This window comes from Rissa tridactyla, chromosome 1, assembly GCF_028500815.1.
Source record: "Rissa tridactyla isolate bRisTri1 chromosome 1, bRisTri1.patW.cur.20221130, whole genome shotgun sequence".
NCBI classification, from domain to species: Eukaryota; Metazoa; Chordata; class Aves; order Charadriiformes; family Laridae; genus Rissa; species Rissa tridactyla.
Window position 1 is genome coordinate 190,270,699 of NC_071466.1, and position 27,517 is coordinate 190,298,215.

Genomic DNA, 27,517 nt, shown 5'->3' on the forward strand with positions numbered 1-27,517 from the left:
TCCTTTGTAAAATTTATTTAATGTTTTGTAGATATGCTCAAGCAACACTGATGAAAAAATATCATTTGAAGGCTTTGTCTGGAATAACACTTAGTTCAGTGAAATAGTCATGTTACACATTTCTCATTTACAAAATTCAAAAACATTCGTGCAGGTGAGTACATGGTAAGAGGCCTGTGGCTGTGGCCTTCAGTCTCTTCAGGGTGGAAATAGCACATTTATTCTGCTATGCAGTTACATCCCAAAAGTTACATGATGTTACTGAAGTTAAAGCCCTACATTTTTCAAACAGGGGTACCACTGGAGCTCTAAATCAAAGCAATGAAATAAAAATTTGGAAAAAAATATTAACTTATCAACAGATGCCATATTTCTCAGAGCATTGGCTAATTACACTAGTAGATTATCAACTGTAATGTCAGTACCCAAGTACTGAGTTAGTTTTTATATCGTTCCTTGTGTTGTTACATACTATGCAAAACCTTAGAAAAAACTCCCAGAAAAATATGACGCTTTCCTGCAGAAGAAATTAATGCAAGAAAACAGTGTGGTTTTAAGTATTAAAAAGATATGAAGCATTTCTTCTTCATATCCTGCTAAGGAGCAACAGCTGTACTTCATTTTAACTTGACGTGCTTCAGAACTTATATTCATACAGGTATTTAATGATCCAAATATAATGGTCCTATACAGTATAATTACTTATATGAAGGCTTAACTTCATATGTAATCTTTTAAAAAAGATGCTTCGTTGGAAAACTTGCTTTGGTTCTAACGATGAATAAGCTCTTTAACAGTGAAAATGCTTTGGAGGGGTTGGAGACAATTGACCGTGGATCTTGAGCACAGTTGACAATCAATGTTATTCCTTCTTGACAGACTCCTTGTTTCTCCCTCCTTCGCAGTATAGCCAATACAAGGAGAACAGGTAGAGTGCAAGACAAACCATCAAATCATAGTGGTAGAGTGTTGCAGCAAATAAAAGAAAGAAGAAGAAATAAAAGATTTTGCAAGCAATATGTTTTAAACCTGGAGACTCACTGGGTAACTTAGGTGCACCACTCTTCTGGTTAGAAAGATCTGCAGAATCAGAAATGTGCTGGCTTTCCTTCCGTGAGTCATCAAGCCAGTTTAGCGTTTTCCCCTCAGTTATTAAATGGTCAGATTGAGAGCCTGTCCCTCCAATTTCTTCAGTGGGCTTACTAATTAAAACCTCTGGCCTCAATGGCTTTTCTTGTTTGAACTCTGCTTGATGGAAACATTGACCTATATTCCTTCCTCTTCCTTCTCGAGAAATCACTATATCTGAAGTGGAAGGTACTTCTTTTTTTTCAGCTTCAGGAGAGAGGTTTTTGTTAATACATGTCATTTCATTCCGTAGACTTAAATCATACCCTGACTCAGCAGCAACCTTGTTAACGACTTTGAATTCAAAGTGTCTATACAGATGTTCCATATCTCCTGCCAGAGTGGACCCTTCAGAAGATGCCACTGAAGAGCTTTTATAATGGTAACTGGGCAGAGCATTTGTACCAGAAGGTGGCATTTTTGTTTCAGCTTTAGCACATAAATAGGAAAGCACACCAACATGGCTTTCTTCCCTACAGAGCTCTTTTGCCTCCTCACTGTATAGATGCTTCTGGGAGCTCGAGGGACATCTAGATACTTCTGAATATAAACCCTGCAGCAAATCTTCTTTCTTTCCTGTAGCAGAAGCCTTTACTGCTTCTCCTACAGGTAGAATATTGCCAATGTCTGGTTGTGCTTTGGCACGTTTTTCCCTGCTATTGCATACAGACGCCGTTTCTCCTTGCAGTGTTTCATGTACGCGTGCATTATAAATATCTAAAACTGATTCCTTTTCAAATTCAGTGTCATATAATACACCCACTGTGTTGAGTTGACAAAGAGCATAATGTGAACCATCATTTCTCCCTTCATGTGTATCAAACGCTGTTTCCTTTTCCTCTGTGGGCCTGTCACTTAGTGCAGTCTCTTGAGGTAGCTTAGCAATTACTGCTTTTTCACTGGCAGACATTTTTTCTGGAGCACTTTCTGATGTTGTTTTAATTATATAAGCTGTACCTGCCGCTGCTTCCTCTGTAAGACCCTGCTCGCAGACAGAAGGCTTTTCACAACTCTCTGTCTCCTGGCAGGTAAACAACTCCTCTGAGGAAGCCGCGCTCCGAGGCCCTGCCTTCCCCCTCGCTCCCCACCGAACCTCGCTCCCCGTTTCTTGCCACCTCTGCTCCCCGGGGTTTGCTTCGCTTTCCTCTCCTATCAGCCTCCCTTTGTTTGTGTTGTCTGACTTTCCTCTGTCTTTTAACCTCGTGAATCCCCTGTGTTCCCGAGCGCCTTCAGCTCTCCTTTCATCCCCCGGAGAGGATGCCGGGGGATCTGCCTGTGCGGGCCTGGGTGCCTGTTTGTTGTCTTCGGCTGGCAGAGCCGTTGTGTTCAAGGCCTTGGCGGCCTGTTTTCTGTGTGACTTGAAAGGCTTGGGTGCCTCCTCCTCGCCGATTAGTGCGAGGTCTGCTACTTCGATGACTTTCTTCTCCTTCCCCGCATCAGTGTTATAGTTCTTCCCTGACATTTCGCCAACTCCTTTTCTTTGCGTATATTGGCTTTTTGCGGAATCTATTGAGACATCAGCATGTGCAAAAGTGTCGGCATATAAATCTCCTCTTAAATGTACCCGAACTTTGCTTTCAATCATCTTGATTTTCCCTTCATTTTTGTCAGCGTCTGACAACAGTGAATCCAGAGTTTGGTGAGACATTTGCGGCGGCTGATGCTCCGGAGCTGGATTAGCATTGCCATCCAGCGTCCCTGCTATGCATGCATTTAATTGCATGGATTCATCATGCTCTGGAGAAATGGTTTCTGGTCTCGTTTCACAAGCCCCTTTCGAGGTATCAGCAGCATCCTCACTGATGAATAACCTCTCCATCATCTTACTTCCTGAGGCACTATCTGTTTCACCTTTTGAAATATCTGTATGGCTCTCTCCTTGTCGGCTTGAGACAGTAGCCATAATATCGATAGCCTCATTCTGCTTTGTCCCAGGAAAATATGTTGCCGATAAAAGGTTTTCACTGGTACCAGTACGTTCCAAAGACCTCTCACCGCTGTTTACCGAGCCAGCAGCGACTTCCTTCCCTGATGGCTGACTATTATAATCTCTTAGTGAATACTTAACTTTATCCTTTAATTCTCCTCCTATCTCTTGTGAAGTGTTTTCAGATGAGGAACTGATAGGCGCAGGGTGCCTTAGCAAGTCACTGCTTCTTTCTGTACAGGTTAGCTTTTTCTCCAATCTTTCCGTTTTACTTGGAAAATTAACTGGTTCTCTTGTGTGTAAATTCCTTTCATCTCTGGAAGAGGTACCTCTAGCTCCTGTGAAGTGCTGATTTAGCTGAAACAATAGAATAGAAAAGAATGATCAAAAAACGCTTTGCAAAAATATGCCAAATGAAGGAGGCAGGATTTCGTTATGGAAAGTTTTGTTTTCAGTAACAAAGCTTTTATGGAAACATATTCCAAACCATTTGTAAAATTTGCATTGTATGTATTTTTTAACATAGGTAATGAGCTTTATGGTGGTGCTGAAAGAAGCAGGAAATAAAATAGCATTCAGAACCCTCTCTCTTTATTCATGAGTTCAGTAAGCTGCTAGTGCATTTTATACAAATTGAATCTGAGGAGAATATTCCCTTAAAGGGAGGCTAATTCATTCTCTATACATTTGGTTCTAGGTTTGGAGAGAGGGAGGTGTGGGAAGAGGGGGGAGGACTGGCGCTTAAATGAGGGCATTGATACAGTACATCAAAGCCTGGTAATGTACAGTATTGTCCAGTAAAACAAAGACACATTTCACACTGACAAATACTGTAAGGATTATCGGTGCTTCATTTCTCTCAGGGACCATTTTACAGGCTTCAAACCAGACTGTTTTTAGACAATCTGGTAAGACACGAGTTGGAAATGAGATTAGCGAAGTAAAAGGCCAGAAACTAGTCACTCTCCCTCCTAGCTCCCAAATATCATATTGTATTATTCAGCTATGCCTGCTTGTCATTGCACTCTCTTCTCACTTTAGCATAGTCACACTGATAGCACTAGCTGATCAATTAGAGGCTAGCTTCTTGGGCACCCCTTTATGCATTTGCACTTGCTGTAGATACCCCCATTACAGTTTCTCTTATTAATATGTTTTCTGCAAAGCCTCTGCAAACTATTAATAGTAAAACGTCACTCAAAGAAAAGTGAGGGAGCTAATGTCTCTGCAAATTCTGTTTTAATGACCCTCTGCCAACCAGTGCTCAAGTGTATTTGAGTTCTTCGGTGATGCCAACTGTCAGGATTTAACAGTGAGATGCCTGTGTTTTTTTCCCCTCCTCATAACTGACATTTGCATGATCTCAATAATTATATGCAAATCTTACGATTTCCCCTTCTTCTCACATAAGGCTCATGTTACTTGTCAACTGCACAGCTGTCTTGTGAGCCAATGCCTGTGCGTTTCAAAGATTTGGTTGCATTTCCATCTATTATAAGCCTTCATTGTTTAATTCATTAAAGAGCGCATAGTGCAAATTAACATCTAAATTATAGCTCCCCCTTCATTTATTGTATGGACAATCCTGGCAATTGATAAACAAACGGTTATATTTGATCCTGCTTTTTGTAACAGGACGGACTGAGAATAACAAGGGATTTTAGAGGTCCTCCTTTTTATGTTTCACCATAAAAAAAAAAAAAGGAGACATTGACTTTCAGGCAGTGAAAGGTCCCACAATAGGCAACAATTTTCAACTTTTTTTAAGTAAAAGACGAGAAAAATTTATATTCAAATAAGAGGAATTTATTCTCTCGCTCTCTATAAGAAAAAAAAAAAAAGAATGGTTCTCATCTTCCTCTCCTGTCTGATTCAGCATTCACATTTTCACAGGTGATAGCTATTATAATCTATGATTATGAATCTATGCACCCAAATGATATGAGCTGAGAACAGACACTGAGAATAATAGATTGCTGTACGTGTCTCATTTATTGCCATTTTTTCTTTCATACTGAAAAATGCAAGCTAAACCACGCACACACATGCACACACACAAATCCAAATAGATTGAATGTTCACCGAGTGTGAAATTTATTATAAAAAATTTAATGTCAAATACTGATATAAAAAAATCTGCTAATATAAATATATATTTATTTATTTTGCTTATATAGCATTTTACATGGTTATCCTTTGAAAAACCCCAAAAGCAAACAGTACCATAAATATAAGAATTTTACCAAATACAAAGCATGTATTTAAGAATATTCCCATCCTAGAGACTAGGAGGGGAGATTTTTGAAATGCTACTCTTCTAATTCCTTCAAACTGTCACTTAGAGCCTCTGGTAAAGAAGTAAAAGGGAGAAGTCATTAATTTAAGACCAGAAAAAGTTGATGCACTATACTGAAATCAAAGCACCTTCTATTGTTGAACCAGTTAGAGATTCAATGAAAGTACAGACCAAGGCTTTACATTTGTAAATTAGTACATCAGTCAGCTCTGTTAAAAGGGGGCATTTCACCAGCTTTGAAGCGTAAATGGATTCATATCGTTTAATACTGTAGATATAATTGTATAACACTTACCAGCAACTCTAATTCCTTTTCATCATCTTCATGAGCACCCTGGTTGTATTCTGCATTTTTATCTTTTATATTTTCATTAGCTGGTGTGGTGTCTTTGTCTTCTGCTTGCGAATAAACAATCTCTGGGATGTTTGTGTCTGAAGAGTTAACAAAAACATATGTGAATAATTTCCATGAGGTTGTTTGTTACACTATTTTTTTAATTAACATGTGCAGTAAAGAAGAACTAATTAAACCGGGTGTTGTACCTGAAGTCCTTGAATTATTCCATGTGTCATCGTCAGACGTCGCCAATATTTCTTCTTTGCTGTTAAACAAAAAGAAACCTCCTGTGTTATTTTGCAAAAATTATTGTTCTAATTTCTCTTAGACTCTGCTATAAAGAGTGCTAGTTAATTGCACAAAAATTTGAATGCTGTTTGAAATTCTGAAAATAGCAGCTTTGTAAAATGTAGCTTTTTTTGAGTGACCTGATATTAAGTCTTGGTCAAAGAAAGAATTGGCCAAGAAAACGAAAATGTGTTGACCTTCAGATTACATTGCAAAGCTGATGGGTTTTCCCAGGCCTTTTCTGAGAAAGCAGCACAAAGGTGATTAGATGGGTCAGTGACAGGAGAGCGTAACTTTGGGGTCAGGCAAGGGTCTGGAAGGATATATGTGTGCAGGAGACCAGGCCTCTCTCTTGCTTATATTTTTCAAATATTTGTAAGTATACAGAGATCCCTGGAAAAAGACATCTTTGTTACCTGAAATAAATCAAAAGATTCTCCCTGCGTGTATACAGCATAAATCCTGTTGCTAAGCTGTGCCTGGCCGGCAGGAATGGATTCTGCTTCCCTGCAGCCGGTGCAATTTTCTCTGTAGCTTTGCTGGCTGTGAAAACAAAGGCCAGGTCCAACACGACAAACACCTACAGAGATGCTGAGTGCTTGCAGTCCTCATCAATATCAATGCAAAGTGATAGCAGTTTGAATTGCTTGCCTATAGGGATGTAACCTTTAGTGGAAAAGGGGAAAAAAAATGTAAAAACAATGTCACTTATGTAAAATGTAAATTATTGTATCACTCCTAATGACTTCTCTATGAGGAGCAATTTTTTTTTTTCTGTAGGTCTTAATTTATGCATTTATCAACCAGCCGTCCACCTCTGTTACTGAAAATTACTTTCTAATTTTTAAATATTAATCTTTTCCCCTTCTATTTTCTCCTAGCGTCTTTCATTTGAATTGATATAACATTAACTCTGCCACCTAAATGCTTAATTCAGAAGGAGGATGCTAAATTTATACTCTGTTAAAAGAACCTAGACATTGACTGTCACCAACTTTTTAAAATCAAGCCTTTATAGGGATTGCCAGACTAAAGCAGACAGAAGATCCTGCAAGTCTAGCATCTGATCTCTGACGCTGGCCACCATCAGATACTTCAGGGGAAGAAGAAAAGTTCTTGCAGGAAAATACTTGGAGTAATTTGCACTGCCCTATTAAATTTCCGCTTGGCCTGTTGTTAGAAGCTGTCCTTGAAGCACAAGATTTAACGCTCTCTCAACAGCTCTTTTTCACCATTAATTGCAATAATGCTGAATATTCTTGCTATCCGTATGAACGTCATGTCACTCTTGAATTCTGGTACATGCAAAGCCTCTGCATGTTTCTCAGTCTCCTACTCACACCGAGTTGTACTTTCCCCTGCCAGCAGTTGCTATAATCTGCATTTCATCCTGAAAAGGCTGGCAGAGCCAGTCCTTATTTTCAGCAGATCTGGGGGGGGCTTCAAGGTAAATCATTACTGCTCATAATTTATACATCATTACTGTTTGTTGGGGCTTTTTTTACTGTCCAACTGTTTGTCTTAGTGTTACATCTAGTTCCCAGTTTTCTTCTGCCCTTTTGCATCTTTTTTACCCACCTGCTTCCATAAGCCTAGACACTGCGTAGGTTGGAGCTTAACCATGAGACAGGTGCATTAAAGCATTTAGGTGCTAATAGGGTGTCTGTAAAAGCCCCGAATTAGAGCCACAACATATATAACACACGAGCTGACTCAGTCACCCCAAAATAATGATCCCAAAACCACATGGGCACAGCAGGGAACCTTCTAATGTCATCCAGGAAAAAAAGAGTGTCTCAAAGCTTTTCTTTGAATGTAGCTGGCTACCTGCAGCGTTCAGCCATGTGGATGCAAGTCTCAGCAAGCAAGGATGGCATCCTTTGCTGCTAGAAGAGGCCCTAATTTACTTCTGAAAGGAATGGAGTTTGACACGTTTTTTTTCTTTCAAGAAGCATTCCCAGAAGAAGGAAAGATGTTCATGCCCACATCTAACACAACAGTCTACTGGCAGCCAGAGCTTGCATCCAAGATGCAGTGGCTCTTTCCGCTTCTATCACACCCTGATGCGACTAAAAACCCCACTGCACACACATCCCAAAAGTACCCAAATTACCAGGTTGCAGACCATGTGGAGAGAAACTGGAGAGCAGATTTGCCTAGTCTTCTTGCAGTTGGATGTACAAGCAGGATCCTTACTCTTTAGCTTGCTCTTCATTCCTTGGAGAAAAGAGAAACTGTATTCTGTCTCCTATTCCCTGTGTTCCCTATCCAGTGATTGTTTTTTGGTTTGATTAGCAACTTTTCAGTGTAAAATATAGACACAGTCTTTGAATAAGGATGCTAAAGGGGGAGTACCTATTTTCTGAACCTTTAAATGAACAAGTATAAAGATGCTTCAAACTGGATGCTTCTGGGCACGTGCCAGGATGGGGTTAACCTTATCTAGCCTTAGTTTTCTAAACACCTACGCTCAGGCAGCTGTGTACATCATCCCTGTCAGCAGCACTGAGAGATTAACACTTCCAAAGGGAGATTTGTTCCCTCTGTCGTGGACACCACAAGTGAAATGGAATGACGTATCCTTCGAAGGAGCTTCTCTATCTCTGGAAGAGACTGACCATAAAGGGAACCTACAGTGACTGCCTCAGGCTGGAACCATAAATTTTAGATAACTGAAATTAGCTGAGTGAATCTCACCTTGCAATTCTAAATTCAAACTGGAACGTAGCTATTGAGTTTTAGTGGCTGGGGCTGCAACACAGAGTGTGTGACCTGAGCCCCTCACTTCTATTTTTGTTGTGATTAGACTTGAATTTGTCCTTAACTCTTGTTCAAGTAGCATCTGGTACCTGGTCCGCAAGTTTCCTTTTACAACTGCAACAGAGGTAATAAATAGAGATAATACAGCCTCACAGCCGGGATCCACACAGCAGGGCTTGTAACATAACTTGTTGCATGTTGCACTGAATTATATAAAGATTGCTGGTTTATAGCCCATTATTTGCGCACACCCGTCCTGCAAATACCTGAGTACAGGGAAAGTCAGCGCAACAGCTGTTTTCCTTATTTTAATGCTACATCAAAAATATCTGTCCTCATATAATTATTCTAGTGGGAAACCTAAAATTAACCTACATTGAGGATATTGGTACTGCAGTCATTTAACGGCACTGCTTCAATCTAAGGAGTGATATGAAGATGCTGAGATTAGAGGTGCATACAACTACAGAGCAATCTCAAAAATATATGTTCACCCTAAACGTTGAAATACTTCCCAAAAGCCAATAAAGACCATCCCCTTCACCAAACAGTGGCAACTAGAAGGTGTTTGTCTAGTTAGTTTTTTGGCTGACTGTTTTTTCTCCATATTTCTCTGAAAAGTTCCTATCTCACTATCAGAATTCCATGCGCAGGTCTTTTAATTATAATAGTAATTAAGCTTTTGTTTTCTAAATTAATTATTGCCCTGTGTTGTGGAGGGTGGTCTAAATGTACCTACATTGTATAGTGAAAGGCGCAAAATTTGTGTTCTGTTTAAAAACATTTAGTTTTATTCCTAAGCGATGCAGGTGTTCTGACAACAATGGGAGCTAGAAAAATTCATTATACCAGCTGATGCAGTTCCCCTCCAACATAAGTACCTGTATACCTGCAGAAGCGCAGTTGCTTTTTCTCCTTCAGCTGAACAGGGCACATCTTCATAAAGTACATTAGGAACTTAAGAATGTCTACCGGCTTCAAAAAAATACTTATGCTCTTATGATTCATTCTTGATGGAATTATCATTCACTTGGATAAAAAGAAAGAAGGAATGAAAACATGTTATCACTATAATTTTGCATTTACAAAGAACAAATGGGAAGTTCGGGGATTAGTTAGTAGGACTGAGAGTGCTTAAAGGTTCATGGATATTATGCAAAGGAGTTCAGAAGTCCCAAATTTATGTGGAATTGGCATTCCAAACAGAGAAAAAAAATGTTAAACTTGAACCCTAAATATGCGAGAGGTAGATAGACAAGTATAAGTGATGAGAAGAAAAAATTAATTAGCCAATAAACAATATTGCTTTGACTTCAGAAAAGGCTGGGATAAAGTGAGTCATGTCAAGGCTTTGGAATTAGTCTTTTTAGTTAAATAGGAAATTTTTTAGAAGTGAGGTTTGATCAAGATTTCAGATACTCTATGTATAACCCCACAATCAAAAGATGTTTCCTAAACTTTTCTACCACAGTGCTACTAGTGGGGCAGAGTCTTATAAGAATTGAGTTCTTACAGGCCATAACTGAAAGAACAGAGATTTAGAAAATTATATTGTTTCATCCAGTCTGAGGACAGAAGTTGGTGTTTAAATATTCTCCAATTAGGAGGAGCAGATAATGTCCAACCCAAAATGGAGTTGGAGAGACCCAACAGAGGAAATCACACATTGGTTTAAAATCTTTGCTATTCAAATCTATCAAATTGGTTCCTAATACTACTATAACAGTATCAGAAGAGTAGGACAAGTATAAACTATATTTAGGAAAAAGAAGAGAAGTAGTGTCAGGGCAGCTACAGGCCCAGGTGTCTTCAAAAAGTTTTCACAATAGATTTAGAACAAAACTTAAATGAGAGAATAAATACAGATAAATGGAAAATGGCATAAAAATGACAGATTCACCTGATAATATCTGTCTTTGATAAGATTACTATATTTCCCTTGCCTAAAAATCAGTTATCTAATCTATCTGGACTTCATTAAAGCATTTGTTGTGCAGCCACATGGGAAATTTGTTAATTAAACTGGAGAAGAGGGAGATGAGTACAGGAGCTGGGCGGTGGGAGAGGGGCTCGGTGCCAAGTGGGGCCCCCCGAGCTGGGCTGCACAGAGCTGGCAGACGTCGATGGGGAATTGGAGAGGACCGGTCGTGTGATCAGACTTACTCAGTCATGTTATTACAGACCAAGGCACAGAAAGTCAAAGTTAAATTAAATCTGTGGCAGATAGGAAGTTGGGAGACATCATCAACGCAGAGGAGGATTGAAAGAAATGGGTGGCCTGGAGGGTCAGAATAATAGATAAGGGATGAAATTCAAAATTATAAAGTACCAGGTTATACATTTAGGGACTAGAAAGAGTTTCTGCCACAAAATGAGGGCTCAGAAATTGGAAGAAACAGGTGAACAAGAAAAATCTGAGTTTGTTTTTGGCAGAAAACATTTCCAAGCCACGGCTGTGAGACGACTCTGGCAACAAGGCAAACAGAGTTCTGCAGTAACGTGTTGAAGAAGGTGTTCCCAGTAATGACAGATTTCCAAGAAATATTCTTGTCACAGCACCAGGCACTAGTAAGAACTCCTCTGGAACATTTGTATATGATGTTCAAGAAAGATTAATTCAAACTAGAAAAGGTGCGGAAGAGGGCTACAAGAAGACTGGCAGGATGAAAAATCTATATTAAGCAAGGAGACAAATTGAGTATTTCTATTTTCAGCCTAGCGAAATAAAGTCTGAGAGGAAAAATAAATGCCCTCTGTTAATATAGCAAAGGGCTAAATACTGAGAAGGCAAAAAAGATATTAAGCAGCAAGACTCTGCTAATGTATCAATAGAAAGAGTTCACAAAAAATTTCTTGTAGAAACTTAAAAGAAGATATGTAAGCATTAGAAAAGTATATCCTGTAATTTTTCAGTGCAAGTACCAGGCGCAGGAAACTGAGAAGGTCTCGGTATGGAAACATGGATATATTTTTGTGAACGGGATTAGGCAACACATTTCCCAAGGGATAAGACTTCATGGTCCCATAGTCTCAGTCCAGCTCTATTTCAAACACTCATCTGCAGCTATATGCCCTGAGAGTTATGCCTTCAGGAGCGCAAATTTCACTGTGGAACAGCAGGTGATTCGGTCTGCTCTGAAATAGGTTTGGGACTATAGCCAGGAGCTACTAATCTCTTCATAATGGGTGAGGTTGTTATAGCTTGTTGCGGTTTTAATTCACACACCAATTTGGCAAAAGTTGTGCCTGTGTGTTTGTATAACCCACAGCACTGTTCACATTGTTCTGTTATATCCATTTATGCTAGATCTGAATACCTAAATCACAAGATATTTATTTTACAGAGTGTAGGAAAAGGCTAAAATTGCTGGAGTACAGAGTATGGAAAGATGAAAATGTACCTGTAAAACTCATGAAATTAATGCAATCTGAACAATTTTATACTATCTCATATTTAAAAGGAAAGGTGGGAATGTATTATTTAGTCTGAAATTTAGAGAGGTATGGGGATGTTAAAGTATTTAAAAAATACATTTCTCAAATATTTAGTTAAAAGGGAAGAGGGAAGAAAGTTTTCAATACAATTTTATTTAAAAATCCAGATAGGCTTAGGCTCTCACAGAATCTTTCATGCTTCTGGTTTTTACTTCAAGGTGAATTCAAAATCAAAATAATCCTCTTCTACCCTGAAGTTGAGGTGAAGCTAAAAGAAGTCCTCATGAAAGAAGCTGACAAGATTGAAGTTGCTAACCAAACAGTAATTCTATTTTAATTTCAGGTCAGATTTCTAAACTTAAGAGGAGCCTAATACAGCAGCAACCTTCAATACAACTAGTGCTTTTGGATCTACTGCCGAAAATAGCCAGCCTTGATGCAGAATGATGCCACTGGGATGTAAATAACACATGAGATCCTTGAAAAGAATTAGTTAAATGTGTCAGCAATGCTTTACTGAGAAGCAGAAGAGCAAAAAGTAAATTGCTGCAGGTAAGTGCTCAGGTTTGAGATGTCACTGGAGTCAAACAGGCATCCTGCACAGAACTGTAACCCCACAGAGCCGGGGAGAGGAGGGGCACAAGAGGAGGGACGTGGTAGTTTGGTTTGCTTATTTTTGTATCATTCGCAACGTATGTCATGTCAAAAGGAAGTAGAAAAGAAAATAACAACAAGTATTTAAATAAAACAAGTAACAACAAAAATTATTTAATTTTTTTTTACATGCCCATTGGAAGCAGAAAGCTTCTAAAAGGTTTGGAAAAGTTAGGTTAAAAGAACATTTATGAAAAACTAAATAAAGGATTTTCCACCTGTAATTCTGAACTCCAGTAGCATTGTATGCAGCGTCATTCAAAATCCACAAACACACAAGAAAAATAAATTTCTAAGGAAGAAGGAATTTTGGAAAGCAGTAGGAAAGGCTGCGTATGTGTAAAGTTCTAAACAGAGCTTTAAGGTTCTATTAAATTGTTTGTAAGACACAGTAGATATTCCACTCATTTTTTCACTAACATAACCCTCCCTAAACTGGAAAATTACATTTAAAATATTGCTCTATTTATACTGGTCTTAAAATGCCAGTGGGACAGGAGAGAAAATATTAGCAAAACCAGTTCATGGATAGAAGAAAATACAACAAAGGAAAAAAAATCTGGTGCTATAGAAAAAAATGTTAAAAACATAAGCTTGATTCTGGTGTCATTATCATGGTGAGACCACCACAGAAGATACATCCCACCCACCCTCTGGGATCTAGATCCAAATCATGTCCTGGCCTTTCTGTCTTTGTATAACAACTCACAAAAGGGGTTCAGGAGCTGGCAAGGATCCTTCGTGTGGATCTCCAACGTGCAGACTTTGACTTCTCTTGTGAAGGGTTGTCCATAGTCAATTCTGTTCTCATTGAATCTCCCTCATTGAATGTATGAACTAAATATTTAACAAGATAAACTCATTCCTTGCCTCCATAAGGCTCAGTCCAAAGCGCTATAGGGACAATTCCCCTGCTGATTTAAATTGATGCCCATGTTGTCAACTGTTGAAGTTACAGCCTTATAATACCACTCCACGATTTCTTATCACACATGGTTCCAGCACCTTATAAATATTAGTCTCAAGCCCTGGTGCTGCCACAGAATTCACAGCCTAGCTTGAGAACTGGAGGTACAACCTTGGCTTGAAGCCACCTTTGTGTTTCCTGGGGCCTCGTTTCACCATGCCTCAGCACAAGCCAGGGCTCTCAGATGGCATGGAGATGACAGGGAGGCTGAGGATTATCTGCCTGTGCACCAGCATAAGAGAGCATATACCTTATTTCTCCTCTGGAGAACTTCTAACGCAGGAGACTGTGCCTGCTGCAGGTGTGTCAAACAGCCTCCCCACCAAGCAACACTTGACCTGTTATTTCTGGGTGCTTGAAAATTAAGAGGCCACAAAATGTCTTCATCAGACTCGCATGTGGTGGGACATCTTTATGTGCAACCACCTATGTGTTGTAGAGAGAAGCCATTAGCTAAGTGCTCAGCTTCCCAGGAGCAGGCCACTACCGTGCACAGAGGCCCCAGTGCCCAGCAACACCCAGCAGTGCTGGCCACACTGGAGCCAGTCAGGCTGGTGGGCAACAGGATCCGACCTCGTCCAGAAGTCTACCTCCAAATTGTACCTGCAAATTGTACCCACTCAGGCTTTTTGTTCCCTGCGGCTAAAGAAGAGAAAGAGCCCTGATAAAGGAAGCTAAGGAGAGAAATCACAGTTATTGCAGGAACTGGTGCTTATTTCTGATTTGTTTACCTGCACATTTAGTCTAAACGAAGGCAGAATATTATTTTTATGAAGGGTATGCTCTTATTTGGAATTGACACTAATGAATGCAAGGCCCTTTCCCCCTCTTGTTTGTACCATCAAATTAATTAGCTCTATTGTGACATCAGTATTTTTCTCAAGCAGTTCAAGGCTTGAGCATTTTCCTTTCTTTTTCTAAAGGGCATCTTCAGCGCCCTTTATCTACCATAAGAATCATGCATCACTTGTATTTTTCACAACTAATGCTGTTTATTACAAAAACTGATTGTGATGTGAAGATTGTTATACCGTGTGGCAAATTGCCCAAACAATTACTGTAAATGCATGAGCCATAAACTGTACTGCCAAGGACACTGGTAGGTTAGCTCCTATAAAAGAAACAATTAGAGTCTGAGGTGAAAATAATAGAGATGAGATGACAGTTATTGAAAAGGCAGAACATCCAGTTTAATGTTGTAAATATAGGTTTGTGGATTACACTGATGGTTTTAAAGTGTTCATGGCTTATTGAATGGAATAGAATATTACATACTTTAGAATGGGGCCATAATTATTATTCCTTTTTAATTGTGATGTCTGATGCATTTGTGAGCAGTTGTTGAGAACATCCTCACATTATACTGATTCTAGTTCTAAATTATCATCCTGCTCCAAGGGTTTTGTGTTTTTTCTTCTTTATTTTACTTTTTTAGCATTTTGTTGTTCAGGGTCTGTTCTGAACAAAGTATTTTCTCTTGAGGAACTTAGAGTGCTTAGAGGGTTACAGCAATAATTATTTCAGTTTCAGCCTACACACTTCACTGCTTTAAATCATCATTAGAAGTTTCATCCCTCAGCAACTCCTGCTGAGACAGTCTTAAACTCCTAGAAACCATTAGATAAGAATAGCTTATCTTTATAACAATTTGTATATAAAGGTATTGATAAGAATTTGCTAGAAATTAAGGGAATACATTTTTTTCTTAAGAATCACCTAAATAAGGAATAATGTTTTATATGATTGCTAAAGAATTTCAATCATTCGAAACAGATTTGCATCATATGAAGATTAGGGTGCATAAAAAAAGATGTGCACCCTACAAGAAGACGTGTTGTGATAGGCTATGGTAGATATGAAGAAAATACAAGAAAAGTGACGTTACTGCATGAGAAAATTAAATGGTCTTCCGCTCTTTTAAGGTAGGACACAGGGATAAAACCCAATGAAATAAAATTCAAATGTTAGACCTTAGGGAGAGCCCTAAACAACTGGACACAGAACTAGGACTGGCCCAGAAGGCAGAGCTGCTGGGCACATAAAATCGGAACTGGGGAGAGTTTGCCCTGCGAGAAGAGGACAAGGTGAGCAGCAGAGCAAAGACGGCAACCAGCAAAAGGCAGTCAGTGTCAACACTGCAGCATGTGTGAGCTCTGAAGTACCAAATCCATTAGTAGGGGGGAAAAAAAAGCACAGTAAAGTGGCTTTGAAAGAAAGTTTCAGGGAAGCTAAGTACTCAGCTGTACCACCTTTCAGGGAAATGCTCTAAGTCGTTTTCAGGCTTTTACACACTGTTAAGAGAAGCTGATCTCAATGGTAGGTAGGGGCGTCACAACTGTGTTGGAAACCGATGGCGCCGGGCTGAAGTTCGGGGAGGTGTTGGGGAGCAGAGCTCAGGAGATGGCTGGGCTGTGGGCCTGGGCACCTGGCTGCCTCCTCAGGCTGAATTTACTGCCTCCTACAGAAAACAGAGGCAGAGTCCAGGGACCTAGACCTTCAGCAGAGCAGAAGCCATCAGCCGCACAAATTACAGACAGACCAAGAAACTGCAGAGTGTGGTGTGAGCGCGGCGTGGAGCATCGCTGTCTGTGAGGGCAACAAAGCAGAGGGTGACTGAAGCTCAGCGTGCTCTGTTCTGGGCTCCTAATGCACACACCCAAATTTCTCCTTGCCAGATGGCTTTACCTGAAAATATGGCCAGTTCCTACCTAAGAGCGTTTTGGCTTCAAACGATACCTCCTTGTGGAGATGTCGTGGTATGTGTGCGTGAACTGCAACGTTGCTGTTGCCTGTCACATGTACCAGTATCATTGCCTTCTGTTTATATGTTTAATTTTTTCAGGAGGTATTTAAAAAATAAAAGCACAACAGAAAAATAATTTAATTTCAACAATGCAGAAAACAATAATTTAAATTGCATTGTTCGATTCCAAACTGACTGAGACCACACAGGAAAAGATTCAGAAATTAAAGGAGAAACTGCAAAGAAAATCAACAGCCATAAATGAATATCTGTGTGAACATTAAGTAGAAATTACTGAATAATATTCTAAAATATTATGCCATTACAAGTGATCCTATTAGAATGAAGCTGTACATAAAATCAGAGCCCTTATTTCAAACCTAGGCAAGACTGATTTTCTCATATGACCTTCAACTACCAGCAGTGTTAGAGAAGGCTTGATCTAGTTCTTAGTAAATGGGTGTCACCAAACAAACAGGACTGACACTAATTAGCTCCCTTGTTGATAGTCAGGAGGCAGAGGATAGAGGCACGGAGGCGGAGTGACCCACTCGTCGCTAGATCGGTAGGTGAGGATCTTTGCAGGCTGGCATGGCAATGGAGGTTCGCGCTGCAGCCACCATTTTGAAACTATACGGTGAATAGAAGACTGCACTATCAGGAGAGCCAGCCTAGCAACCTCCACAAGCATTGTGCACAAAAAATAGAGCCACAAAGAACCTCTACTTAAATATTTGACATTTGAGGAAGGTAATATTAGTCTCTGGTGTTTCCCCACCTTGAGGAAATACCCCTTAGTTTTGGTCATCTCATCTAAGAAAAGGGGCTGACTGCAGAAGAGGAGAACAGGTGGGCCTGCAAAAGGACAATAAAGGACTGTCAGTAGCTTCTAAAGAAGGAGAAATTGGAAAAGACGTTTGGAAAGCAATGTGGAAAAAGATTCTCAGAATAAGCAGTATATAGTATGATGATTAATAGTGTCGAGGGGGACAATTGATCAAGAGAGCAGCTTTAAGGGAATTTGAGTGTTTTTTCTGAAAAGATAATTCCCAGTAGGGTTCAGGCAATGTTTGTAATAAACCTATTTTTATTAAGATTATTGGATTGGTGCTATCCAGGGGATTATATTTTCCAATTACTAATATTTTCATTTTTCAGTCTTAGTTTATGATTGAAGCAGGGACATAGGTGGCACAGAACAAAATGCATTGGCCTGGTTTGGGATGAGAATAATCATAGCCTCAAAGCAAACAGAGTCCCAAGAAATTAGTCTTTATTTTCTAGCTCATTAAAAAAGACCTTGAGTTTTAACGGCAAAACATTCGTACAATATTTTTTTTTAAATATAGATGTATATCGGTCCATTTGAAGATTTTAGTTCCATACAGTCTGAACCAGGAGCCCAACACCAATTTGGTGCCAGGCTGAAACCTTTAATATAGCCCTGTCTATCCCCAATTCTCATGACTATAGGTACGAAGACTGCAGAAAAACCCATGCATATTAAGTCAGCTGTATCTCAAATTAAGCTACAGAAACTATGAACGGGGAGATTGCAACTTTTATCAAAACCTTTTATAGTTCTATCATGATGGTGGTACCTTATTATGATAGGCACATAACAATGTTGAAAAGAAACCAGTTCAGAAGTCTTTTTACACATCTGTGTTGTACGCAGATTGGTCAGAAAATTGCATAAATCCCTCGACAAAATGGGCTAACTATTTGAGAAACAAGGAAATTCTTTAGGAAAGATTTCCCTGTACAAGGTCAGAAGCTCTATTGACAGCTCCATTGTGAATTAGTAATGCAGCTCCTTACTATTGGGATGCCAATCTCCAGGGCAAGGCTACTGAAAAAGAGAAAAAGATGAGTTAGGAGTCAAGTTTCCGAAGGGCTAGGCTTGGCCTGAGGTCAGAGGAGACACTTCTTAGGTTGCCATTTTGTCTGGAAGGCCGATGGTCAAATATCAAAATGGTGTATAGAAAGGAGTTGGGGGTAGAGCCCCTCTGTTCTCTTGCTTTTTTTCTCCCTCTATTTTAAAAGATGGAAGGAGAGTAAACCAAGTACTATCAACAGGTCTTGCACTTCTCCCAGGTTGTTTCCATTTTGGATACATCTGAGAGGAAAAAGACCATACATATGTGGTACCTGGTCTTTCCCTGGATCGCACGTGGAAAAAAAAAGAGAAGGAGCAGTCCCCTACTGACGTGTCAGAAGAGAGTCATTTCCTAGAGGCTGACTGCAATAGGCTGAGGCATGTATGCAAGAAGGTGACAGATGCCTTAGAGAGACTGTAGCTAGATAGATGGCAGTCAGGTGAGACTAAGACACAGATACCACCCCTGGGGAGGAGAACAGAATGGGTGACCACAAAAAGCCTTAGCCAGTCGTTCTTGAGAGGGGACAATTATGACCCAAATCTTGGAAAGCAATTGTAAATTCACTAAGTATCTCAAAAGGATGAAATATCCAGGTGTTACCATGACAAGAAGAGACTTTTATAACTTTTTTTTTTAATGTGCTGTCTTACTACCACACAGCAAGAAGGCAGCTGTGTCATCCGTATCAATATTTCTATCAAGAAGAGCTGGAATATAACCTGAGAGGCCCTGGTGCAGATTTACTAGGGTAGCTGGAGAGAGAGAAAGACTGACAAACTCCCCAACCCTCTACCGCAAGAGGAAGTGATCCAGGCTTGAACACCTTATGTTTATCCTCCAGCAGCCACAAACACTATTGCAGGGACAATTATTATGCATCAAAGCAAAACGTAAATGCAAATCCACCTAAGTGCAAGGTAAGAAAAACCTGCCAGCTTTACCTAGTTCACATTCAGCTGTGCAGCTCAGTGCTCTTCAGTGCTCTTTAGGACTGCTATTAGTAACCAGCAGTAATAAATCTTTGGGTTTAGTGTCAGAGTATCAGATGGTCCCACGGATCAGGAGGAGAGTGGAGAGAGAGTCAGAAAACCAAGCCCCCCATTATGCTTTGGCATATCAACCAATATTTTCTTGTGTGTCACTGAAAGCCTAGGGATCAAATAGCCACTTCTAACATGCTCCCATGGTGTTTAAAAGGTCTTATCTCTTCCTTCACCCTAAGGCAGGGACTGCATTTAACTTGCAAAGTTGTTGCAAGATCCAAATTTGTTTGGATCATTTTTTCTACCTTTCCTAACTGAGAAGTTAATCCACATTTTATCTTAAAAATACGATGGGCGATTGGGTCTCTGGACTTACACTGCAGCTGAATCAATTGCTCCAATTCCAGAGCTGCAGTGCTGTGGCTGGATCATGGCTAAAGTTCATAATCAGAATAAACAGCTCAAATGACATTGGTAGTGAATGCATTGATTAAATATGACTCCAGTGCTCTCAGTTAATGTTTCACTGACTTTAAACATCTTTTCAAGACTAACATTTAGTCAAGTCAAGGTGAACGTAATGGAACAATTTTTACCCAACCGAGCATTTATGAACTGCGATACCTGAACAGTGGACAGGAGGCAGAGTACTGAAATGGTCATTACCAGCCTGGTTCAATTTGCAAAACAGATTTCTCACTAAACAAAAGAGTCATTGAACAATGGAATACAGGAGTTCACTTAGTAATATATTTCTATTTGTCCGAAGGTCCTTAATCAGTGGTCTGAAAGAGCATAGAAATAAGCTGCGGTCCTGTAAATATTAACATTCAAGGACAGTTTTACACATGCAGAGTTCTACAAAGTTCAGTGAGACTCCTGATGTTCATTAAATTATTTATTGTGCCTATTGCAGGATCAAGCCAGTTGCTGCATTAAAGAGCTCTAAGAGTCAGTTGTAATAGTGTTACAGTATTGGCATATATAAATAAGCTGATGAAATTGTAGCAACTGCAAAAAAAATCTTACAAGTGTAAAGCCAAGCAATGAATGTATAATTACAAATACTCACTTATCACGTGGTTGAGAAATGATACTCAGATTACAAAGCATCAGTTTTATATGGTTTTATGCGAACAAGTGAAAAAGCTTTATAGCAACCAATATTTCCCATACATTAGAGCACAAATTTCTGTTCTGTAACATTGGTGAGAGCAGTTTCTAAGGTAGATCATGGAAGTGAATGAGAAACCAGTAACACTAATTAGATCTAGAGTAAATACTATGCTAAGATTGACGACAAAGGAACATGCTATTTTCACATATTGTTACTTAAAAGTTTAGAAGCTTCTTTTAATATTTCCAGTGCAATAAATGGATGGCACATGGGTAGCAGAGTTCACAGTCACCAAAGCAAAAATGAGACAGTTTTTCAGTCTTCAGGTGCTCTCAAATTAGGAGAACACAAGTATGGCTAGCAGATGTCTGTTTGCTCTGTGCAGGCCATTCTCATCCATAACTTCCACCTGTTTCTTCAGCCTTTCTGTGGTAGCATTCAAAGCCTTGTGCCATTAACTTAGATATCTATCTTTGGGGTCTTTCATAGTTCAAATAGTAAGTATGCTCAGATTTTGAAATATTATGATTAGACGGATCGAAAATGACCATTGAGCATAGTTCCTGGCCAAGTAGGATTGTTCCCTGTAGAACATTTTTCATATGGTTTATCTTAGTTTATTTTAAATTACTTTGGAGAGTAAGGCCACAGCAGTTTCCTTAAAAGATAACTCTAGAGTCACTATGAAGAAGTACTCCTAATACTCAGTCTCAGTTCCACAGCTTGCTTTTACCGGGCTTGTCTGAATAATACATTTTAGATTGCCTTGAATAATTATCCTGCGTCCCCGACAATCACGGTCTTCAAGTACCTGGAGAGGTCTTGTTTTGGTGCCAGTGCTCCTACTTCTACAACTGGCAGAGACTGGCAATGACCAGGAGGCGAGGGAAGGGCTGGGAATACTAGGTCAGATTGAACAGCAGAGGAGTGCTGCTTTTAGCTGGCTCCCTGTGAATGGATAGCTTCTGTAGCAGCTGCTCTCCTGGTAAAAACAGTGACTGCAGTCACTTCCTAATAATAGAAATAAACTTTAGTCAAATCCCATATCTGTATGCTGATCAAGGTGTAACTTGTGACTTGAGATGCCAGAAACAACCTTGAGATTAAATAGCAGTACACAAAGAAGATGTGCGTTTTAACACCTTTTCTGCTCTCCTTTTCCCTTTCTGATTATGATGTGCAATAATCAAAAGAACAAGGATTAAAAGGGAACATAACTTAAATGCCATATTTTAAATGGACCAGCTGGGAATAATACAGTTGTTCCTCATAGCAAAGTATAGGCGAAGCTATTTCCAAACATCTCCCTCAGAAGTCTTTGATTTTTTTAGTCACATTATGGGTTTGTGGGAAAGGCCGGGAGGAGATGATGCAGAACTGCATTTCTCCAGGCAACCTAGGCACTGGTCTGCCATCTGCCTGGGGAGGACTGACTGAGCACAGCGCAGTCCCAACAGGCTGGATCTTCAGCAACTTACTTCCTTTGCCTTCCATCAGAAAGGGGACGAGACAGCAGCTGAAGACAGGCGAGTACTCATGCGCAGAAAAAATGTTCTCACTGGCAATTGCTTTAAGACCATTCAGTATTTATGCTGCTGAAGTTGGCACTGGTGGCCCACAGACCCAGGGGGTTTAATCTCTTCCTTCTCATCATCGCGCATTGTACATAGAGCAGCTCTTGTATGAGACATTGCCCTATTTTGCGTTCTACTTTAAAGTGGCATAACAGAGGGAAGTGAATTGAGGCACCACCATTCAAAGAAAAGTACAATCTGGCAATTATTACAAAAAAAAAGCACAGGACCAACATCAGTTCAGGGTGATACGCTCCTGGGCTCAGAGAGGTAAGAGGGGGATAACTAACAGTTAGGATAAAAATACTAGCCGCCTCCTCCTTTGTCAGAGGACAGGAGTCCAAATACACATTTTACCCTTTTGTAAAACAATTCTCATGCTTATCAGCCATTTTCCTTGCGTTCTTGCTCCCGCTGCTCTCTTGACCGATGGCAAACCAGGACCAAGCACAGAAATGGGGCGCAGCCTCACCAGTGACGGGGGGGGGGAATGGTTTGCAGGTCGTTATCACTGCGCCGTGCAGCATGATCTACAGGAGTTTGCCTCATGCAACACACAACCAGTCCCTGTCTGATCAGACCGATGCAGGAGCCTGGGGTCCACAACAAAATCATGTGGTCCAAACCTGAGCACCAGGAGAAATTTGTGTTCAGAATCATTATTCATGTCCCAAAAGCACAAGAGTCAAACAAAAAGAGAAAAGAGTGGAGCTGATACAATTAATTTACATTTTTCTGAATGTTTACGTATATCTACGATAGAAATCAGGGCTATTTACTGCCAGAAGCTCTCTCTTTTCCAGTGACAGCCTTAAAATTGTAGGAGTCAATTTTTTTCCCTGAAGTATTTTTATGAGCATGTATAAGTCAAATGCACACTTTCAGATAGACTAAAACATAAATTAATTAATTCAAACATTATTTTTTCAGACTACATTTTGTGTCTATGAATCCTTTCAAGGTTTTTGAAAAACACAAAAATATTTAAAATTTATGTGGGAAAGAATTTTACCTCGGACAAATACGGTTAGAAGCAAATACTTTATGAAACTCTTAAGAGAAGACTATTTGCTCATGCCTAGACATAGAAGAAAAAGCAAATTAAACATGGAATGAGTGGACAGGATTTTAAGTCCTGTGGTTCTGAATATTCAAATCTAGACTGTTTTCAGCATTAATTATTCCATGCAGTTTTGCTTTTTGCCATCAGTTCTTTCAGGTGCAACTTTTGAGGGTTAAGTCCATTTTTATCTTATTTCTTAATAGTGGTGTCAGAAGCCACCCTATTGCCCTCATTCACACAACTTTGTCTTGGCTCATATTCTTAAGGGTAACGTGATGCAGACATATTGTGTTTCCTCAGTAACTTCCTCTGAAAGTGCATATTATTCCTTTCACTTAACTAATGCAACTAATCCTCACTAATGACATTTAATGAGCTGCACAAGTATGCCCTAGAGTGGATCAGACTCTCTGCTTAAAAAACATAATTCTTTAACAGTCCTATTTTTTAACTGAAGAGGTGAATGGTGCATTTTAAGAGAAAGTATAAATATCTCAGAGCCAAGATTTTAAAAAAAAAAAGTTATAACACGTTTCTAAATTTTAAATAGGGGCCTAAACAAGTGCCCTGTTAAAATATTCTCAGATTGCTATAGAAGAAATATAGAAAAAAATATTTAATTGAAGACATCCAGCTCATGGGCATGGATAGTAATATTCCTTGCCTGTGTATTTATTGTGTGAACCATCGGTAAAATCGTTATTACTTCTGTGTATATCTGTTTGCAGTGTTACAGCTCCTAAGACAAGCCAGTTACAGCTCCTAAGACAAAGGACTCCCACTTTGCTAAATGTCCTGTGAACATCCAGCACAGCGTATATAAATGCTGCAGAGTTTTTCATCTGAGCATAAAACAAGAGGCGAGAGAGAGACAGGCTGGTGGAGGAGAGCAGGGAAACAGGCAGCACTGTTCAACGTGATGTGGAGGAGTCATAGCACATCAGCAGCCTCACTTTGCCAATTTTGGGGGGTTTGTTTTTCTTGCACTTTTTTCTAGACATCAAAGCAAAGGAGTTTTAATGAGGGTCTGAAGGAGAATAATGAGGTACTTTTGCAGATGTCTGCAGGGTGTTCCTCCTCACTCAAAGGGGCAACATGTACAAAGACACTTTGAAAAACAAGTGAGCAATGGAGGTTGGCATCTTAGTTCTTTTGAAAGGAAAGGCCCTGATGCTGACCTCATTTACACTGGTGAAAGCTGTAACTCCTGTGAAGTCAATGAAGTCCCTGTAGCATAAAATTAGTCCTGGATTACAATCTGCCAGAACTGTCTTTCAGAAGCCTTGGCGACCACTGAAACTGTATTCCAAAAATACTTTCAGCTCATTTTTGCATTTACTGTAAGGTCTCTTTACATCCTTCTGCCACTAAAGAGGGTCTTGAAAGTGCACAATAGTTAACTCTTTGCCAAAAATATTCAACATATCTTAATGTAAACAAGAATCTGATCGCTTTAATTTTAATATCACAAATATACATGTGTGTATGTGTATATATGAACAAATACGCACATATATGTACACATACATATATAGATATCTATACCCACAGGCACACACATATATACATATATACATTCCTCTGCAGACTGATATTGGGGGAGGCAATTTTACACTCTGATTAGAGACGAGGTAATTTTATGTGAAGGAGTATATATGTTACCTCCTTTCCCATTTTTTAAAATACCTCTCTGTCTGACTTACATATAGAACATCCAGCATATAATTGTAGAAGAAGATCCCCCAGAAGAAATGCTTCTACAACTTATGCTAGTACTAGGTATGTCACAGGAGGCTTCAGGGAGCCTTTAAGCTGTTAGGAGTCATTTGACCTTAGATGCCCAACTGTATCTAAATCTGCAGGTTAGTCCTTAAAGCATCTGGAAGCCCGGGGCTCACTAAATTAAGACTCAGGTCTCCGTGTCCATCATCTGCTCCATATGGGCTACCTGAACTCAGACTGAAGTCACACCGCCTGCATATGCCTGTGGCATTTGATATCACGGCCCTTCTGCAGGGCATCTCAGGCTACCTTATTTACCCAGAATGGGTCTTGTGACACTTTTTGAAGGACAGATACAACATACAGAACCAGGCACAAATGTCAGGGTCTGACCACACGGCAGGTAAGGGCATCGTTCCCTCTGCTCTTATGTGCTAGGATGTTCCCCCATGGAAGCACCATCGTGGCCCAAAGGACACTTATCAGGAGAGCATTGTGGACTCAGGTTAGCCCTGGGGCCGCTCTTACACCATGGTGTTGATGCAGGCACTAAGCTGTATTCGCGCCTCTCCTCACTGGGCTGAGGTGGGACTAGGGCTGGCAGAGGCTCTCAGCACAGCGAGTCTGGGTTTTGGGAAAGGAGGTTCTGCACAGGGGAAGCCCTTGCTGTCTCCCTTCTCCTAAAGCTCCCACTACTGCTGCGGTTTTGATCCCCCTTCCCCAGCAGTTCAGTCCAGTGGAAGAGCACCGGGGAAATCAAACAGCACTGCCTCACTTGGAAACTGTAGGAACTAAAAACTCCACATGAATTCAGTTCTGGGATCTAAGTATTGCTAAGGATGCTGCAGGTAAAATATAGATTCGGTTCTGCAGAACTCCAACTGATTGACAGCAAATTTGGTAAGCAAAATATTGAGAATTAGACTTTGACGGGCAACATTGTTTTGCTTACAGAAAGGAGTTAAGAACAGAGTAGGAAGCCAAAAGTAACTATTCCTGAGAGTCTCTCTTCATGTGGGGTCAAGTTATGAGTTAACCACTGCCACTTTACTCTATAATTAACATAGTACTTGCCTACATTTAATTAGAATAATATATATGAGATAAATTCTATGTATCTTTTTTCTTTAATATATTACTAATTCTGCCTTATAAATCATTATTGATTTCACCATTTGGCAAACAGAACCATCAACCAGTGGCAGGAAAATTATTACCCTATTATTACCCTAATATACAACTTGCAGAATAGCCCAACCACTTGCAGAAAAGTTTGTACCAGCCATTCTAATTGCAATAGGATCCTTCCCCGAGTTATCAGCTTCCTGAACCACCAGTGCCATTTCTGTTTTAATAATCACATGTAGAGAATGAAATATGAAATAAATCATGTGAAAACTCAGGATTTTTTTTGCTTTTAAATTTTTGTTGACTTACCAAGGAAATGGATGTAAAGTGTTTTAACTGTACAGCTACCTCAGTCTGGAGCAAAGCTCTCACTGATGTCAGCTCAATTTATATCCTACAGAGGTCAAAATGGGTACACAGCCCATAATTTATAGACCCTCACACTACCTTTCAAATGAGTGGCATGCATGCCATGTATTAAAACTGTCTGCAGTATCAATCTGTCTGCAGAAAACTGCTGGCTGATATATGCAAGAGCTTTACTGAAAACAAGTCTTGGCCTAATTTATCATTTAAAAAAAAAAAAACAAACGATAGAAGAAAACAGCATGGGCAGTCATAGCTCCAGCAAGCACACTTATACAGAATTAGCCAGCTATATTGTAAATTACCAAAAGTTAAGGTGTAACCTCACCTGCTTTGTGTTGTCTTTAAGCAGCCTTTAAGATGTCTATCAGCAACCTCTTTGTGTGGTTTATTATCCGCCTTGGGCACAGTTTCTTTCTTGTGACAAATCAGTGTGTAATTTTTGTCGTCGTTGTTTGCCCAGAAGGTACCAACCGATGTCTCGTAGCGTATACAGAACTCCACCTTAGCTCCATCTTTCTGGTAAGGAGGCACCAAAGAAATCTTGAAACAGAACTGATCGGTTTCACTACCACAAGAATTGGGCATGAACTCTGCGAGGATATCGTAATAACTGAGCCAATTATTCAGTGTCATTCGAACATACACCAGTTTTTCAAAGGATAAATTGAGGACTCGTATAATGCCGTTCATACAGGTAATCCCAGGCAGGAACACGATTGACTCCAACAGTACTTTCTGCTCTCGCACTTTTTGCAAAACTTCTTCTTGTGAAGCAGGTAACGTAAACAGTTGAGAGAAAAAATATTCCTCTTGAGGGAAAACTTCATCTTCTGTGTCGTTGCTTTGTCCTGTATTTGGAACTTCCCAGGTATCGAACTCTTTAACGGACACAAGATCAAACCCAAATGCATCAGCAAATGAAACTTTTCTTGTGATGGTGGGGGGGGTTTCTGCCTCCTCTTCCTCTGAAGAAGCAGAATTCCGCCTTCGGGGAAGTGGAGAGAAACGATGTTCAGTGTCAGGTTTAACATCTTCATCCTCTGAAGAGAAATCATTTACAGTGGGGACTTCTAATAAGTTAGCCCTGCTAACCCGACTAGGTCTTTCAAAAGACTCCATTGGGGTCTCTGATATAAACTGAAA

The 27,517-nt window shown here is 39.9% G+C and overlaps 1 protein-coding gene across 1 annotated transcript; it reads right to left on the minus strand.

The window, feature by feature from the left end:
- Positions 1–27,517, minus strand: PPP1R3A (protein phosphatase 1 regulatory subunit 3A). The gene is made up of 4 exons (XM_054188320.1): positions 26,700–27,517; positions 5,895–5,953; positions 5,647–5,783; positions 1–3,412 (listed from the first exon to the last, which is right to left on the minus strand). Exons 1-4 carry the CDS (start codon positions 27,491–27,493, stop codon positions 863–865), a joined length of 3,540 nt encoding a protein of 1,179 aa, XP_054044295.1. The 5' UTR covers positions 27,494–27,517; the 3' UTR covers positions 1–862.

Bases quoted from the DNA above. Each gene is read 5' to 3' on its own strand.
- PPP1R3A (XM_054188320.1), bottom strand. From the start codon at position 27,493: ATGGAGTCTTTTGAAAGACCTAGTCGGGTTAGCAGGGCTAACTTATTA. The intron at 5,954-26,699 runs GTGAGGTTACAC...TTTGTTTAACAG, and splicing joins TTAAAGACAACACAAAGCAG to CAAAGAAGAAATATTGGCGA. The intron at 5,784-5,894 runs GTACAACACCCG...TTAACTCTTCAG, and splicing joins GAATAATTCAAGGACTTCAG to ACACAAACATCCCAGAGATT.